This window comes from Aethalodelphis obliquidens, unplaced genomic scaffold (assembly GCF_003676395.1).
Source record: "Aethalodelphis obliquidens isolate GAN/ISIS:26980383/991018 unplaced genomic scaffold, ASM367639v1 scaffold53, whole genome shotgun sequence".
In the NCBI taxonomy this organism is placed as follows: Eukaryota; Metazoa; Chordata; class Mammalia; order Artiodactyla; family Delphinidae; genus Aethalodelphis; species Aethalodelphis obliquidens.
Window position 1 is genome coordinate 5,841,274 of NW_020837997.1, and position 13,872 is coordinate 5,855,145.

The 13,872-nt window shown below is 54.2% G+C and overlaps 1 protein-coding gene across 3 annotated transcripts in view; it reads right to left on the minus strand.

The window, feature by feature from the left end:
- RFX1 (regulatory factor X1) overlaps positions 1–11,952 on the minus strand; it is a 31,660-nt gene extending 19,708 nt beyond the window's left edge. For 2 of the 3 annotated variants that reach the window (XM_027084961.1, XM_027084962.1), the window contains exon 1: positions 4,604–5,453. In XM_027084961.1, the coding sequence (XP_026940762.1) occupies positions 4,604–4,925 (322 nt within the window). In that variant the 5' untranslated portion in view covers positions 4,926–5,453. Of the gene's footprint in view, positions 1–4,603; positions 5,454–11,746 lie in introns of those variants that run through there. The other variant, XM_027084963.1, reaches the window with a different exon arrangement.
- Between the last annotated feature and the right edge of the window lie 1,920 nt (positions 11,953–13,872).

A 13,872-nucleotide genomic window follows, 5' to 3' on the forward strand; every position in this document is an offset into this window, starting at 1 on the left:
TGTGTGTGTGTGTGTGTGTGTGTGTGTGTGTGTGTGTGTGTGTGTGTCTGCGCGCGCGCGCACGTAGGGGGTCACTGAGTCTGCGAGCATCTGCATCTGTCTGCAAACTCCTTTCTGCGCATGTGCACCAGACCAGAGAGGGCCCTGCTGTCTCAAGTCTCCAGTCAGGAAGCGGCAGCTGATTTCCTGTCCCTCAATCTGATGAGTGTCTCTTCCTCCCTGGGCCTTGCACTTCCTCACTGAGACCTACTCAGGTCTCAAATGTCACGAGCTACTTAGGGGAAGACAGAGGGAAACCTGAGGCTCGACTCCAAGCTGGGACCCAGTTCACCACGGACAACAGATGGGGCAGTCATGGCCCTCTCCCTCCTGATCCTTTGCTCCCATCCTGCCGATGATTTCAGTCAAAGGTTCTTTGCGGGGCCTGTGGACTCCTGCTGCCCCCAGCGTCCTGAGTCCCTTGTCTGCCCTGACCTCGGTTTCCCCATCTATGCTTGGGGACACTGACAAACACCCTCCATGTCCCTCTCCTGGACACAAGTCTTGTTGGACTCCCAAGGACTCCAGGTCAGAAGCAGGGAAGAGAGGCTGGACATGGTCCCTCCTTCAGCCCAGCCCTATCCCCCTTCCACAGGCTCACTTTCGCTTTCCTAGGGACAGCTGGCGGGACCCTTCCACCCGGGTTTTGGGTGAGAGTCCGGTTACCTCTGAGGACAGGGCTTTATGGATCTAGAGGACTGCTCCTAAGCCGGGAAATTTGAGCTTCCTTCCCATCACCTCCAAAGTCACCTTAGGGCAGAGCCTGCAAGGATCGGGTTAGTTGAGCTGCTTCTGGTGCTGCTCCTGGCTGGCTCCCAGCCTAGGCTCCAGGTCTGGCTCCAGGGCCCCTCCCTGCCTCCTCCCTGCCACTCCCTGGGCCTCTGCTCAGCTCAGATTGCTTCTGGCTCTGGAGGAACCCCAGGCACCTTGCTGCAGCCTTTGCTGGTGTCAGTTACACCCCCACCTCCACCCCTAGGACTGGCTCACATGGCCCAAGGGCCACCCTTAGATAAAAGGGACACTAAAACTGGGAGAGGGTTATGGAGGAACCCTAGGAAATCACGGCAAGGGGATGGGGGAGGGGTGAACGGAGCAGCACAAGTTCAGTGACAGGGCGCAACCCAGCCTCCTCTGAGAACAAATCGAGGAAGCATTGCCCAGTAAGCCTTCCGGGGACAGGCTTGCTCCCGGCAGAACTGCAGCAGAAGGGAAATGAAATTCCCCAGGACCGCTGTGGAAGACAATTAAGCCACTGCCTGACCAAAGAAGGGAGGTTAAGATTCACGCCAACAGCCATTCGCGCCAACACTGCAACCCGTCCACACTGAGTGCCCCACAGCAAGATGGGGGGACAGGGGAGGAGGGAAAGAAAGGCTTTGACCTGTAAGCACCAGGGACTCCCTGGGGGAGAAGACAAGGGGAAGAGAGGAGGTAGGCTGGGCCTTGGGGTGTTCTGGGGTCTGGAGATGTGCATCCATTCCAGACCCTTGTTCTGGGGAGCCTGGACACCTGAAGCAGCAAAAGCCAGCACTCAGGAGCTTCAGGGCCAATAAGATGCCCTGTAGGCTAAGAAAAGTCCTCCAGCAGTGACAGACAAGCCCTCCTACCTGCTCTTGGCTGCCCAGGGGCTGATGGGGTATGAGGACCGAGCTGGGTCAGGCCAGCGCTCACGAGGGATGAACCACCAGAAGGTCTGGGATGGGAGTGCTCCTGGCAGAGGGCAACGTGAGTGCAAAGGCCCAGAGACGAACTAAGCCTGAAAGGTTTGAGGAGCCACAGGAAGACCAGTGGGGCTGAAGCAGTTATGCTAGGGGGCAGGTTAGTACCAGGTAGGGCTGGGTGGCCAGCAGGCCTTGAAGGCCAGAGTCAGGAGGCTGGACGCTTGTCAGCAGGGGCGCAGGGAGAGTGGAGCTCTTTAAGCCCCTTCCCGTGAGCCACAGGGGGCCAGATCTCCTACGGCCAAGGAAGGCCAGGCCAAGGTTTCTCAGAGAGTGCTCCCAGGGCCACCTGCCTTGGAATAATCTGGGTTGAGCTGGGACATGATGGAACCTAATCAAGAGCTGGCAAGAGGCTCCCTCTGGTTGCTGTGGGGGGAGGGCTGTGAAGGGTATGAGCAGAGGCTGGACCAGGGTAGGGGGCCGTGGAGGTGGGAGAGGGGGTGGGTTCTGGCTGCATTCAGGAGGTGGAGCCAAGAGATCTTGCTTGCTCAAGGGTGGGTGAGACAGGGAACTTCCTTGGCGGTCCAGTGGTTAAGACCCTGCGCTCCCACTTCAGGGGCAAGGTTTCGATCCCCGGTCAGGGAACTAAGATCCCACGTGCCGCACGGTACAGCCAGAAAAAAAAATAAAAAGGGATGGGTAAGACAGGAATGAAGGCTGACCCAGACCTGGGGGTGATATTTACTAGGACAAGGAAGTCTCAATGGAGGCCAGATTTGAAGAAGGAAACAAATCCAGACTTCTATTTGGCCACGCTGGTGTGAGAGGCCCCTTTGATGGCTCCCAGGTAGCTAGGGCTCAGGGCTGAAGCCCAGGATGCAGACCTCAACGTGGCACTGTCAGCGTAAGAGGTGGCACCGCAAGCTGAGACACTGGACAAGACCACCGTGAAGGGAGAATCTCTGGAGCAGAGAGGAGACCTCAGACCTGATGAGGTCACTGCTGACAAAGTCAGGGAGATGAGGAGGAAGGAGGGAGGTGGCCAGAGACCAGGGCAGGAGGGCAGCTCTGGGAGGAGGGGGACCAGTGTGTCAGGCGCTGCCCAGAGGCTAAGGAAGAGAAGAACAGAGAGTGACCAGTGGATCGACAAGACAGGGGCCATGGGTGACCCTGACGAGGACTGTGGCGAGGGAAGGTGCAAGTGGCTGAGGTGAGGGAGAAGAGACTAAGGAAGGGAGCGTGAATCCTTTGAGGAATTCTAACTTAAAGGGAAGAGAATCGGGCGGCAGCTGAAGCGGGTGTAGGGCCTGGGAGGCCCGGTTAAAATGGGAGCTGTTACATCTTTTCAAGCAGGTGGAGAAGATCAGCAAGAGAGGGACCCAGTGAGGAGGCCAGGATGGCAGAAGCAAGTCTTGGAGGGGGCAGCCTGGAACAGGCAGGGGGCCAATTCACCCTTCCAGAAGCCAGAAAGCAGAGCTGGTGGGTGCAGATGGACCCCGGGTGCGGGAGGCTGGCTGGGTGGGAGAAGGGGTCCTTCTTGTCATGTGATGATGCCTTGTCCCCAGAGAGGTCAGCAGCAGGGTCGGGGTCAAAAGCACAGAGTGAGAGGGAGGTGACAGAGGTGAGCGATGCGGGAGTGGGTTTCTCGGACAGAGAGGGGTATGCTGGCTAGGAAGTGTAGCAGGATCCCTGTGCAGCACCGAGAGCCCCTGGAGATCTGTGGCCCGGTGACCTGGCCACGTCCTTGGCCTGGCCTCACTCTGCACTCAGCTGACTCTTGCATACCTTGCATACAGTCTGTGTGTTAAAGAGTCACTGTCCTGAGCCCCTATGTGCCCCACCCCCTGGCCCTCCCTGGGGACCCCGACACAGCCAGGAGCCTCCAGGATGCTGCCGGGGCCCAGCTGCTTCCGTCCTGGTCCTATGGGGCCATGTCAACTGCCACAAATTTTGACCCTTTATTGTCCTATGGTCCTAAACGCAGTCTTGACCTGCTCCTTCCGCAGCCTCCCAGGATGCCCTTAAGATCCCCACCACTTCCTTTTCCACTCTGGGAGGACCAGGGCCAGCCTCAACACGACGTTTCGCTGCATCCTCCCCTCTACACAGAGCACATCAGAAACCACTAATGACGCCGAGCCCTGTTCGGAGCTCCACATTCTCCCTTAGGGGAGAGACTGCCTGTCGTGACCCTGTGCTCCCACTTCCCTCTGCTCAGCCCATCCCCATTCTAGAATAAGCGGGCATGGGGAAGATGCTCTAGGCAGGAACCATGGGTGCCATGACCCAAGCTTCCTGGTCATTTGCTCCACAGCCTCAAGGGGCGGCCACAGTGACAAACAGGAGCCCTTGGCCACATCACATGCTCACGAACTCGCCCAGCCAAGAGCCCCGCTTGGCCTGAGTCTTGCCAAAAATGAAATGGGAGGGGAGGGGAAGTGGTCCCTCAGGCCTCCCAGCGGACCTCCCTGAACTGCCACAGGGAGCACCTCACACACAGCCCCTGAGCGCTCGAAGCTGTTATGATCCCTTTACGGATGATGGCTGTGTGTCCACCCTCCATCTCCAGCAGGCGTTTGCAAATTAACTCCACTGCCCAATCCTTTCTTCAAGTGACACCTTACTTGAGGATAGAGACAGAAACAGCTCTAAGAGCTGTCCCGGTGGGGAGGAGTTTGGGGGCACAGAGGCCTCCCTGCTTGGTCTGACTACTCCTTCCCCAGAGGTGCCCCCCAGATCCCACCTGGGAACCCCAGAGAGTTTAAAAGCTGCCCTCCTGGTAACAGGCATAATAAGTGACAATGGGAGGGCGCCAGGGTGCCTCCACATCCAGGATGCTAGGCTCCCCAGAACTCCCTTTGGGGTTGTTCACTGAGTGCCCTCGCTCTGAGCACGTGTCCACTTACCGGAGACGGTGACCACGATGTACTGCTGGGATGCCGGGGACGGGGCGGGTGTGCCGGCCGGCTGCGAGGGCGTGGGGGTGGCCGGGAGCTCTGTCACGTACTGCTTCTGGCCGCCCGGTGGCTGTGCCTGAGGCTGCGGACTCTGCAGCTCGGTGACATACTGGGGCTGGGGGGTGGCGGTGGTGGCGGGGGGCTGGGGAGGCTGGGGTGCTGCTGAGGCTGGTGGTGGCGGTGGCTGGGGCTGGGCTTGTGGAGGGGCCTGTGGCGGCTGGGATGGTTGCGGGGCTGCCTGTAGCTCAGTAACGTACGCCTGTGTTGCCATGCCAACAGTGGGGAAAATGATAATAAATAAGGCTTTTCTTTTTTTTTTTTCTTTTTTTTTTTTTGCTTGCTTGGGAAGAAAGGTGGGGCGGGGCGGGGGAGAAGAGGAGGAAAAAACAAGAAGGAAAAACAAGAATTAATCTACAGGCAGAGGAAACCAGGGACAGCTCCTGGCTCCCTAGAGACACGTTTGAGTTCATCAGTAACTTAATTAAATCCTGAGGCTGGTGGCAAGATATAACGAATCCATCACTGCAGGGCAACTAAGTATGGACTGGAGCTGGTCTGCACCTCTTCCACTCATCCCTGCCCAGGATTCCTGCCTTCTTCCTTCCTAGGCCCCAGCGCCTGGGGGACCCCTGTGCTGGGAGAGCTCCGGCTCTCACCCAAAAACAAATAATACAGTTCTCCTGAGGGCTCCTGCAGGCTGGGCACTGTGCTGAGTGCTTTCTTTACATTACTCAATTTTAATTTTTGTTTTTTGGCCGCGCCACGTGGCACGTGGGATCTTAGTACCCTGACCAGGGGTTGAACCCGTGCCCCCTGTACTGGAAGCGTGGAGTCTTAACCACTGGACCGCCACGCCAGGGAAGTCCCTACATGACTTTTTTTGTTTTTTAAGCTTGTGGTTTTCTTTTTTTTTTAATTAATTAATTTATTTATTTTGGGCTGCATTGGGTCTTCGTTGCTGCGCACGGGCTTTCTCTAGTTGCGGCGAGCGGTGCCTGGGCTTCTCATTGTGGTGGAGCATGGGCTCTAGGCACGCTGGTTTCATTAGTTGCGGCACACGGGCTCAGTACTTGTGGCGCATGGGTTTAGTTGCTCCGCGGCATATGGGATCTTCCTGGACCAGGGCTCGAACCTGTGTCCCCTGCACTGGCAGGCAGATTCTTAACCACTGCGCCACCAGGGAAGTCCCCCTACATTACTTAATTTAAGACTTTGCAACAATCACATCTGAATTTGGGTTCCTTCTGCCAGAGGAGGAGCTGAGGCTCAGAGAGGTTGAGATTGCCCCAGGCCACAAAGCAGGGAAGTGGCAGGACCGAGTCTGAACCCTGGGCATTCTAAGCACTTGACTAGTCGGCTAATTGCCAGAAAGGAAAGTCATGGGGAAGCTACCTCCCAGCCAGCCCGTGCCAGCTCCCTAATCGCCTGCCATCTGGGCTTGGATTCTTGGCTGAGTACCATTCCCAGTGGGGTGCCAGACACACAGAAGCTGTTTGAGTCCAAAAAGCCTCCCAAGCTGCTTGCTGCCACAGAAGTGAGGGCAGTGATGGGTGGTGACACCAGATGTGAGCGCCTCAAGGAAACTGGCCTTCTAGGACCAGGGGCAGCTGGGCTGGGAACAGGTCCTGGCCACAGGGCAGGCCCAGCAGCCCCCGCTGACCTCAGAATGGGGCCCACCTGACCAGGCAGAGGCAGCTTTTGTGGCTGCTAAAAGGTTGTGGTCCCTCTCCCAGGAGCTGGGTGAGGCACATGGTCTCTCTTGCCAAGGGGGAATGGGCCCTGGTTCAGGTCCAGGGGTGCTGTTCTGGGCTTTCCCACTGGGCAGGACGGAAGGGTGGCCTGCCAGGGACTCAGGCAGCAGGGGGAGCTTGCCCACCGGGAGAGGGAAGAGGCTACTGCCTGCCATGCACACAGAGAAGACATCTTCCCCCAGCCCCTGCCCTTCCCAAACTCTTCTGCCAGCATTAGAGAGGCCCATCTCCTCAGGTCTCATACTACTGGGTCCAAACTCTGGCCCAGATCAGGTGCTCAAGTCACTGCAGCTAATCAGCACCTGTCTGCCCAGTGTCAGACCCACCTCCACATGAACCCTGGCCTGTCTCTTAATTCATAAACATGTAACTGACTTTCCTCTGGGCCTCAGTTTTCCCATCTGTCACCTGGGGATGATGAGAACACCTGATTCATAAGGCTGTTGTAAAGATCCAATGTGATCAGCCCAGCACCCAATAAGCACTGAGAAATGGAAGTTGCTATTATTATTATTCATTCAACAAACATCCATGCCAGTTGGGGCTGGAAGGGGGAGAGAGACACAGTCCTCAAGCTCTTGGAAAGAGGTGCCAAGGGGGACTCTGACTCTGGTGTTCATCAGCCTCACCTGGGGAGTTAGTTAAATGCAGGTTCCTAGGCCCCACTGCCAGAGTCTGGGATGACCCTGGAGTCTGCCATTTGAGCTAGTTCCCTGGATGATTCAGAGGCAGGTGGTTCTGGGGGCACTGAGAAACCCTGGCTTGGACTTTCCCAGCCCTAAGAGAGCTGGCCCCTAGGGGCCCCTCCCACCAAAAAAGGGCTTTAAAAGCTCCACACTTGCTGGTGCTTTCTCCTCCTCGAGGTGCCAACCCTGCAGGCCTCCTCCCTTCCCCTCAGGGGCAGAGGGAGGTGGCGATGAGACAACTGAAAGGCTGAGCTCAAAAAGGGGAAGAGGGGCTTCCCTGGTGGCACAGTGGTTGAGAGTCCGCCTGCCGATGCAGGGGACACGGGTTCATGTCCCGGTCCGGGAAGATCCCACATGCCGCGGAGCGGCTGCGCCCGTGAGCCATGGCCGCTGAGCCTGTGCGTCCGGAGCCTGTGCTCCGCAACGGGAGAGGCCACAGCAGTAAGAGGCCTACGTACCACAAAAAAAAAAAAAAAGGGGGGGAAGAGGAGATGGATAAAACAGTTAAACCAACTTCTCTGTTGAGAGACCTTCTCAGCACTGTCATTGTTAGTCTCTAGGAAGAATGATACAGAATGACATATTTCCCATAACTATTTCAGCAGGGAACCCCCATTTTTTTGCCATTTGTGGAAGACTAGGTTAAGCAGAGTTCTGTAGGGTGTTCCCTAGAGAGGAATAAGTCACAAATATTTATACAGGATGAGGCATTCCCGGTCTATCTGAGCATGACTCAGCAAATCTGTTCCTTAGCAACGAAACTGCCAAAAAAAAGCACCAATGGCTGCACCTATCTTCAAAGCCAACACCTGTTTTTGGAGAAAGTTTGAATCAATTCTTTAGGTCAGGGGCTGGCAAATTTCTGTGCAGTCAACATTTTTGGCTTTGAAGGCAGACAGCCTATTGCAATGACTCAACTTTGCCCCTGGAGTATTAAAGTAGCCATGGACGATATGTAAACAAGCAAGTGTGGCTGTGTGCCAATAAAAGTTTATTTCTAGATACTTAGATTCGAATTTTCATAATTTTCACATATCATGATATATTAATCATGTCACAAAATATCAGTCTTAAAAATGTAAAAATCAGTCTTAGCTCACAGGCCATATAAAACAGGTGAAGGCTGTAGTTTGCCAACTGTTTTAGATGCCAGATACTTAACTGAATGGTTTACATCTTGGACAAGGCCCTCCCAAGGAAATGGAAAGAAAACCTCACTTCCCTCACTTGTAGACTGGCTTCAAAAATGAACTTTTGGGGGAATGGGGAAATTAAATATAATAATGTGTGTTTCCTTCATCCTCTATATCCAGTTTTTTTGTTTTTTGTTTTGGCTACACCATGTCGCTTGTAGGATCTTAGTTCCCCAACCAGGGGTTAAACCCGGGCCCCAGCAGTGAAAGCATGGAGTCCTCACCACTAGACTGCCAGGGAATTCCCTAGCCACTTAGTTTTTAAGACTTGTCAATAATTCCTCCAAAATAGATCCTAGGGCTGGGCATTTCCCTCCATCTTTATCAATACCATGCTAGTCTGGGCTACCATCATCTCTTGCCTGGACCCTCTCATCACTGGCTCCTGGCTTTACTCCTGCCTGTATAGTCTATAAGATCCTTTGAAAACACAAACCCTATCGTGTCACTTCTCTACTGAGAAGGCTCTAAGGCTCCCATCACAGAGAATAAAATCCAGAGCCTTCCCCATGACCCATAGGGCCGTGTGGGATCTGGCCCTTTCCCCTTTCTCATTCTGAATGTTCTAGCCACAATGTGGCTTCCCAAATGCTCCAGGCCTCCTCCTGCCTCAGGACCTTTGCACCAGCTCTTCCATCTACTGGCATGCTCTCCTCGCCTCCAGCTGCTGGCTGCTTATCACTCATGTCCTAGTTCATATGCCACCTTCTCAGGTCTCAAGTAACCCCCTTCCAAGCCCTCTGGAGTACATACTCCTGTTTTATTTTTTTCCTGGCCCTGTATCCTGTTTATTTTCCTCTTCCCTCCACGACCAGGAAGGTAAGCTTTCCCCAGGGGTGGAGATGTGACCTGCCTTGCCCATGACTCTATCCCCAGCTACGAAAACACTGACAAGCACACAGCTGGGGCTCAACTTTTACTGTCAAATGAGTGTCCACAATGCTGGGAACACACTGCTAGTGACTGTCAAAAGCCGGTTCAAATCTGCCGACTGGTAAGACCTTGTGAAAAAGTTACTGCCTCCTGCCAGCAGCAAGCTTGTGCTACAGGGGCAGGTGATGTCTCCTGGTCCAGAACAGGCCCCTTAGGCCAGGAAGACTATGCGCTGTGTGGTTGCTATCTGGAGGCCGTGTCCCTAGTAGGTGGTGATGGGGAGGGGGGGTGGATCCTGCCTAGCCTATCCCGTCTTCAGCCCCAAAATGCTGGGGCATGTGGCAGGAAGGGGAGGGAGAGACCCTTAGCTCCAGAGACACCCTTCCCAGGTCCCCACCTTTCCCATGACACCCACAGCCCCAGCTCATGCAGCTGCCTCCCGGAAGGTTGAGTCTGAGCCTGGGCCCAGGGAAAAATTTTCTTTCTGGCTACCCTCCTAAAGCTGGAGAAGGGCCTTAGGAGAGTGACACTTTCCCATTAGAAACTAGAGTCCTAGCACTCAGCTTCCCGGGATCCCAGTCGTCGGCCCACACAGCAAGTGAGTCAAGCCTTAAAGCCACTAGGCTGTCACCCGATTCAAAATGATAAAAATAAATGCGAATGGTATAATTCCAAAGGCTAAGCAGGAAGCAACAACCATCATAATAACAGTAGCAGCCAACATAGTTTGAGCGATTACTATGTATTTAATGCTCAACATGTATTCTTTTATGGGATCCACAGCATAGCAATATGAGATTAAAATCATTACCAATGATCACTGTCCCTAGTTTAGATGGGAGGAAACTAAGGTCCAGAGAAGTTAAGTTACTCGCCCAGGAGCATACAGCTAGAAAGCAGTTGATTGTTTCAAGGACAAGTGACCAAAGCCAGTGTTCCCTTCAGGAACCCCTCTGGGCTTGGGCCTTTCAAATGCATAAGATATAAAAAGGGGGAGGGGCAGTTAACAAGACTAGATCACTTTCTGCTCAGAGCTCGCCTTTCTAACAGGTACCGATGACCTGGCAACTTGGTTATTTCTAGATTTTGGAAATACTTCCCAGATCAGGTTATTTCCTGACCTGGGAAAAATCCCTGGAGAAGTGACACTCCCAAGCCTTATCTCAAATTCTTGAGGGAAAGCTTTGGGAGAACCTGAAACGTTCCTTCTCCCTTAAGTTTACTGATTGATTTTAAAAGAAAACGGCTGCAGAATGCACTCGGCTCTGCTGATGCCAAGCTCCAAAGCAAGACGGAGAATAAGCACAGTGGACTTGGCCCAGCTGCTGTTTAAAAAAAAAAAAAAAAAAAATTCTTCCCCAAGCTGGCAGATCTTGTCCCGGCAAAGCAGTCACTCAGATTCTCCTCTAACAAATGTGGAACACTTCCCCTTCCCTCTGATCTCGGTGTCCCAGCTCCCTGCCCACGTGGCTCTGTAAGCTGGTACCTCCTCAGCGACATGTGACCCAGTTGACACCAACTTGACTGACACAAAAACATGTGTCTAGCCAAGAGAAGCAGCGTCAGAAACTTCCTCAGGCGCCCTTTACTCCATCATTTACTTCCTTCCCCAAAGGAAGACCAGGATGGGCAGAACAGCTAGGAATGGTCCCATCTCCAGGAACAAGCCCCCTGCCCAGGGACAAGACGAGATCTTAGATCTTAGAGCTGCCCACATAGAAGCAATCAAGTTTCTGTTCTTCTAACTCAGTCACCCAAGATCACTCCTCTCTGCCATGGGCTTCGCTTTCTGCGAACCAAATCGTCCGGACTAAAGCCATACCCCTATCCCACAGCTTCATGAAATTGTCTACCTTCATCTCTTTTCAGAGAGAAGGCAGATTTAGGAGCGAACAGCAATGTTGAAATCAAGACTAACAGTTAATCTATAAAAAACATTCAGAAAAAGTAGATAGGAGTAAAAAGTTCAAGAATGAGCCCTAGAGAAATTCCTGAAAGGAATTAGGAGTCCCTGAAATGCAAAAAAGAGGCGATGGCAGTGATTCTCCCCACTTTACAGGATAGAAAACTGAGGCCTCACATGTGGTACACACTTGAGTCCTGGCAGGTTCTAAAGTGACAAGGCACAGGTGGCTTCCGTCGCTTACGCGAGCAGGAATGCCTAGGGGAGAGCTGCCCCACCCGGTTCCCGGGGCACCGGCCGGTCCCGCCCACACCTTATGACCTGGCCCCGCCCACTCACTTCGGTCCCGCCTCGCCCCTCCCTCGTTCCCATTGGCCCAGCCCTCCCAGTCCCGCCCCCTTGTGCCTCCCGACATATAAAAGCCCCCCGCCCCGGCTGGCCGGCCTACCTCCACTCGCCGTCTGCCTGCGAGCGCCCGCCCCTCGCGGGGGCCGGGCTGCGGGGCCCGGGGGCGGGTGGTGTAGCCCCAGCCGGGCCCCAGCCCCCTCCCCCACGGCCCCGACAGTCGCCGCCGCCATTTTGACCGCCCGCCCCTTCCCCCAAGATTATGATTACAGAGACACCCGCCGCCCGGGCCTCGCTGTCCTCCCCGGCCCGGACCGCCACCCTGGGGCCGCACGGGTTACCTCGGCTTCTCCCTACTTCTGTCCGCGGAAGGGCTTTCCACAGGTCTCGGAGGCGATGTTGGGAGGGGGACAGAACGTGCCGGGGTCCCCGGGCCAGGCCGGGGGGGTGGGGGTGGGGGTCGGCCGGTCGGTTGTTGTTGTTGACTCGCGTTGCCGGGTTGCTTGGTCGCCACGACTACCGTGGCTATGGCGCCTCCGTTTCCCTCACCGGGGCAACTGTTGCTACCCACCCTACTTACGTCACGCGCCGGGGGCGGGGTCCAGGGTGATTGGCGGCACTGGGAAAAGTGATTGGATGGCGCCAGGCCCTGCCGCTAAGCTATTGGCTCCAAGGCACGTCTTTCAACATCCTCTCGACTTCCCGACGCTCTGATTCATCGGTGTGAATGTCCATCGAGGGAAACTAAGCCTTCAAAGGCAGAGGAGCCCGTCACTCCCTCAAGGAAGCTGCGGGCTAAGAATAAAGGGGTGGGGCCTGTAAGGTCGGGACTGGTTTGCGGCCGTAAAACTTGCCTTTTGGTTCGACTAAAGGGACGTCAATCTAGCCTAAAGGTTTGCCGCGCTCTCTCGCTGGAAGCTGTGAGCATGCGCAGCACGCAAGGCCAGATGGGAGTGGTAGTCCGTTTCTGCGTACTTTAAACGCCTTACCAAATATGAAGTGCGAGAAAGTAAAGATCTTCCTTCAGACTTCTCCCTTCCCGTATGGGCCAGTTCTTGGCCTTGCGCGCTGACGTCACGGGAGGAATGCGGTGACGCTGCGCTGCTTGTCTGTGACGTTGGCGGCGGAGGCCGGGCTCGGGGTTCGATGACGTCACCGGGCGCGCTTTCCCTCCCCCTATTACCCTACGGTGGTAGGATGAACGTGGGGAGTCGAGGCGGGCGGGGTTCGATCCCAGGGCCGCGATACCCACCGCCACCATTTCCGCCTAAATCCATCCCGCTCTCTCCCGCCTCCCCGCCCCATTGGACCTGTAAAGGTCACCGCTGCCGGGGCTACCGCGGCTGTCTCGGCCCTGCAGGAGGTGCGGGCCGACCTGGGAAAGGTCTCCCGCAGGCGAGGGAGACTTAATTAGCTGCTTATTCCGCGGGCGATAAGCAAAGGTCACCGTCCAGCCCCTCCCGGGGCAGCTCGGGTTGCTCAACCGACTCCACACAGCTCCCCCATCCTTCCCCCACTCCCACCCCGAGTCCTCCGTGCCTCAGTTTCTCTAGGGGAGGAGAAGAGACAGAAGCGGGACTTGTACTAGGGTGAGCGTCTTGGGTGGAAAAACTCAATCATCAAGATGAATAACATTCTAATGAAGTATTGCAATATTTTTTAAATATCAAAATTAATGGGAAAAAAATAAATCTATGGTGAACAGAATAGAAAAATTTTAAATAAAGACGGGATCTGCCAGGACTGGGATTAGGGCGGGGTGAGTCATGCGAGTGCAAGGTCGAATCTTATCTTTTGCTTTTTGTTGACATTAATTTTTTTTTTTTTCCTGGCAGCGACACACAGCTTGCTTCTTTATACTTTTTGTTTTTTTCCTGGCAGCGGCACAGCTGGCCAGGATCTTAGTTCCCAGACCAGGGATTGAACCCCGGCCCTCCGCTGTGAAAGCGCAGAGTCCTAACCACTGGACCGCCAGGGAATTCCCAACTTTGACTTTTAAAAATATCTCGATGACTAATTTTTTTGACAACCCTTAAGTTTTGTGTCCTAATCCCCACCAAAGAGGGAGGGAAAAGAAAGCAAAGGCTCAGAGCCTGAAGTTCTAATTCAGATTTTGCTGTGTGACAAATGAGAAAGTGGCTCCACCTCTCTGGGTTTATGTTTCCTAGTTCAACGAACATTACACTTTCCTCAGGCAAGGCCCTGCCTGTAAAAGTGAAAAAAGCAGACAAGTCCCTAGACTCTGCATTCTACTACAGGAGGAGACACAATAAGCAGTGAAATTAATACTCAAGATAGGTTCGTAAGAGCTGTGAGGCGCTACTATGTAGAAAATAATCAGAAAGGACTGATAATATAGCACAGGGAACTATACTCAATATTTTGTAATAACCTATAAGGGAAAAGGATCTGAGAAAGTGTGTGTATATATATATATATATATATATATATATATATATATATATAT